Source organism: Helobdella robusta, assembly GCF_000326865.2.
Source record: "Helobdella robusta unplaced genomic scaffold HELROscaffold_188, whole genome shotgun sequence".
Taxonomy (NCBI): Eukaryota; Metazoa; Annelida; class Clitellata; order Rhynchobdellida; family Glossiphoniidae; genus Helobdella; species Helobdella robusta.
The window spans coordinates 7,193-10,619 of NW_008704026.1; the positions used below are offsets into that span (position 1 = coordinate 7,193).

At 32.2% G+C, this 3,427-nt stretch overlaps 1 protein-coding gene across 1 annotated transcript; it reads left to right on the forward strand.

Moving 5' to 3' along the window:
• Positions 1-220: 220 nt before the first annotated feature.
• Positions 221-3,427, forward strand: HELRODRAFT_184158 (hypothetical protein; the record flags this gene model as incomplete). The annotated part of the gene is made up of 6 exons (XM_009016596.1): positions 221-248; positions 668-964; positions 1,472-1,606; positions 2,463-2,687; positions 2,903-3,048; positions 3,401-3,427. 6 exons carry the CDS (start codon positions 221-223, stop codon positions 3,425-3,427), a joined length of 858 nt encoding a protein of 285 aa, XP_009014844.1.

Consider the following 3,427-nt stretch of genomic DNA (forward strand, 5'->3'; position numbering starts at 1 on the left):
ATTTCTCTTTTACCATCTTTCTCTTTATCTCTCTCTCTCTCTCTCTCTCTCTCTCTCTCTCTCTCTCTCTCTCTCTCTTTATCTATCTATCTCAATCTCTTTTCTCGACAACCGGATGTTTGATTTTCTATATAAAACCCTTCAGATTTCAACGTTACGTCAGCGAGGCAAATTTTTTTTTTTAAAATTCCCTGAAATTTCCAAGTTAGAAAGAGCCGCAATGATGATGAACTCCTTGCTATTTATTGGTGAGTGTTTCTGTTATCTCCAATGTTGTTATTATAATTATTATTATTATTATTGTTATTATTGTTATTATAATTATTATTATTATTGTTATTATTATTGCTACTATTTTTCTCCTAATTAGCTTTCAGAGCTACCAACAACGCACGCACACTCAACAGGGATCTCTTGGCATTTGAACCCGGACACTGCGAGAGAGCAAGGACCGAGTGCCTTAAACACTACGCTAACACGCCACCATTGAGATATTATTAATTAAACAATTAATTAAACAATTAATTAAACAATTGGTTAAACAATTAATTAAACAATTAATTAAACAATTAAATAAAAAATTAATCAAACAATTGATTAAACAATTAATTAAAAAATTTTTTATTAGAATATAAAAAAATAAGAACAATATTATAACCACCAACAGTTATTCTCTCTGCACGGCTAACATCCTCTTCACATCACTTGGTGTTCTATAGGTCTTTTAACACGAGTTTGTACATAAACACGGAGTTCTTCGCCAGGAGCTACAAGGGGGCTGAGAAATTCTGTGCCGATAATAATAGTACCATTCTGAGGATTTTAAACCCGAAGCAGAACGATCATGCACGTGAATTTATTGATATTTTCAGGAGGAGGAACCAGTATAGTGTGAGGTTTCTCACGAGGTTGAAGAAGGTGGATTATGAGTACGGGCATTTGAAGGCCATTCATCCGAAAAAAGGTTTTTTTATTTTTAAATTTCTTTTTCCATTTTAATTAAAATTGCCATTATTATTATTATTATTATTATTATTATTATTATTATTGAGAATTAGAGGGGGATTTTTACTTTAAATATTTTTCAAAAAATTAATTGATACATTATTTTGTTGAAAATTTTAAATATTATAGGCCTCCGTTCATTCATTCGTTCATTCATTCGTTCATTTACTCATTCATTCATTCATTCATTCGTTCATTCATCCCTTCATTCAATCAATCATCCATTTATTATTCATCCATCCATTCAATCATCCATTTATTCATCCATTCATTCATCTATTCATTTATTTATTCATCCATTCATTCATTCACTCATTCATTCATTCATTCATTCATTCACTCATTCATTCATTCATTCATTCATTCATTCACTCATTCATTCATTCATTCATTCATTCATTTACTCATTCATTCATTCATTCACTCATTCATTCATTCATTCATTCATTCATGATAAAAATCCTAGACGTGAAGAACTTCTACCTACCTGAAGAAAAAACCCCTTCTAAAAGGTATTCAAGGTTTCTCTCTATGAGGCATGATGGGACGCTGAGAACCCTGAGTAACAGGGAAAAAATTTTCTTTATTTGCTCAAAGCCTGGTTCGTCAATCAATCAATCAATCAATCAATCAATCAATCAATCAATCAATCAATCAATCAATCAATCAATCAATCAATCAATCAATCAATCAATCAATCAATCAATCAATCAATCAATCAATCAATCAATCAATCAATCAATCAATCAATCAATCAATCAATCAATCAATCAATCAATCAATCAATCAATCAATCAATCAATCAATCAATCAATCAATCAATCAATCAATCAATCAATCAATCAATCAATCAATCAATCAATCAATCAATCAATCAATCAATCAACCAATCAACCAATCAACCAATCAATCAATCAATCAATCAATCAATCAATCAATCAATCAATCAATCAATCAATCAATCAATCAATCAATCAATCAATCAATCAATCAATCAATCAATCAATCAATCAATCAATCAATCAATCAATCAATCAATCAATCAATCAATCAATCAATCAATCAATCAATCAATCAATCAATCAATCAATCAATCAATCAATCAATCAATCAATCAATCAATCAATCAATCAATCAATCAATCAATCAATCAATCAATCAATCAACCAATCAATCAATCAATCAATCAATCAATCAATCAATCAATCAATCAATCAATCAATCAATCAATCAATCAATCAATCAATCAATCAATCAATCAATCAATCAATCAATCAAATCGATCAATCAATCAATCAATCAATCAATCGATCGATCAATCAATCAATCGATCAATCAACCAACCAAACCAACCATACAACCAATCAATCAATCAACCAACCTAACCAACCAACCAACCAATCAATAGACAAACACACAGTTTAAAAACTTTCAATGCTACGTCATTTTCTCTGTAGGAAAGTGCAACAAAAGCAGCTACAAAAGCGGCGACGCCTGCTTCCAGAAAGTGAAGCTGAAGAAGACTTGGTACGAAGCCAGGGCCTATTGCATCCTAAACGGTGGTGATTTGTTCGTTTTTGACGAGAACTTCAAAGTCAGCATGCTGATCGAAGGTTCTCTGCCGGGAGAGCATTACTGGTTGGGCTATAGCAAATTCAGGTGGTACTACGATGAAGAACCAGGTTAGTTTGAAGAAAATTTTTAAATGTTTTTAGTTTTGTAGCGAACGTGAACGCATAAAAACACACACGCGCGGGCACGCACACACACACTCACACGCACACACAACACAAAAGCAGAAAAAGCATTTAAACAACATTAAACAACATCCTTTTTTAAAGTAATTAATAAAGAAAAAAATGAAAAAGAATAGAATTCAAATTTAAAAAAATTCCAGAGCTCTTCGCCAGATACACTCCTTGGGACATGGAAGATATATCCAGCTATGGTAGCGGCTTCACCTGCTCCAATATTGGTATCGAAGGAGGCTTTCACTGGTCGCCAACTCTCTGCAATAGTCTCATATCTGTTATTTGCATGGAGGTAGTGTTGTTGTATATGTATGTTTGTTTGTGTGTGTTTGTCTGAGTGTGTTTGTTTGTGTGTGTTTGTTTGTGTGTGTTTGTTTGTTTGGGTGTGTTTGTTTTTGTGTGTTTGTTTGTTTGAGTGTGTTTGTTTGGTGTGTTTGTTTGTGTTTGTGTGTGTGTGTTTGTTAGTTCTTTGTTTGTGTGCTTTTCCCAATGTAAGTGCAATTTCGGCTACATATCTTTTTCTTCAATTACATTTTTATGTATGTATGAATGAGTGTGTGTGTGTGTGTGTGTGTGAATGAGTTTGATTGTTTGTGCGTGTGTGTGTGTATCTTAACTCTTTAATGAATAAACTGATTCAATAGATTATTGCCAATATTATTTTAGAGTAA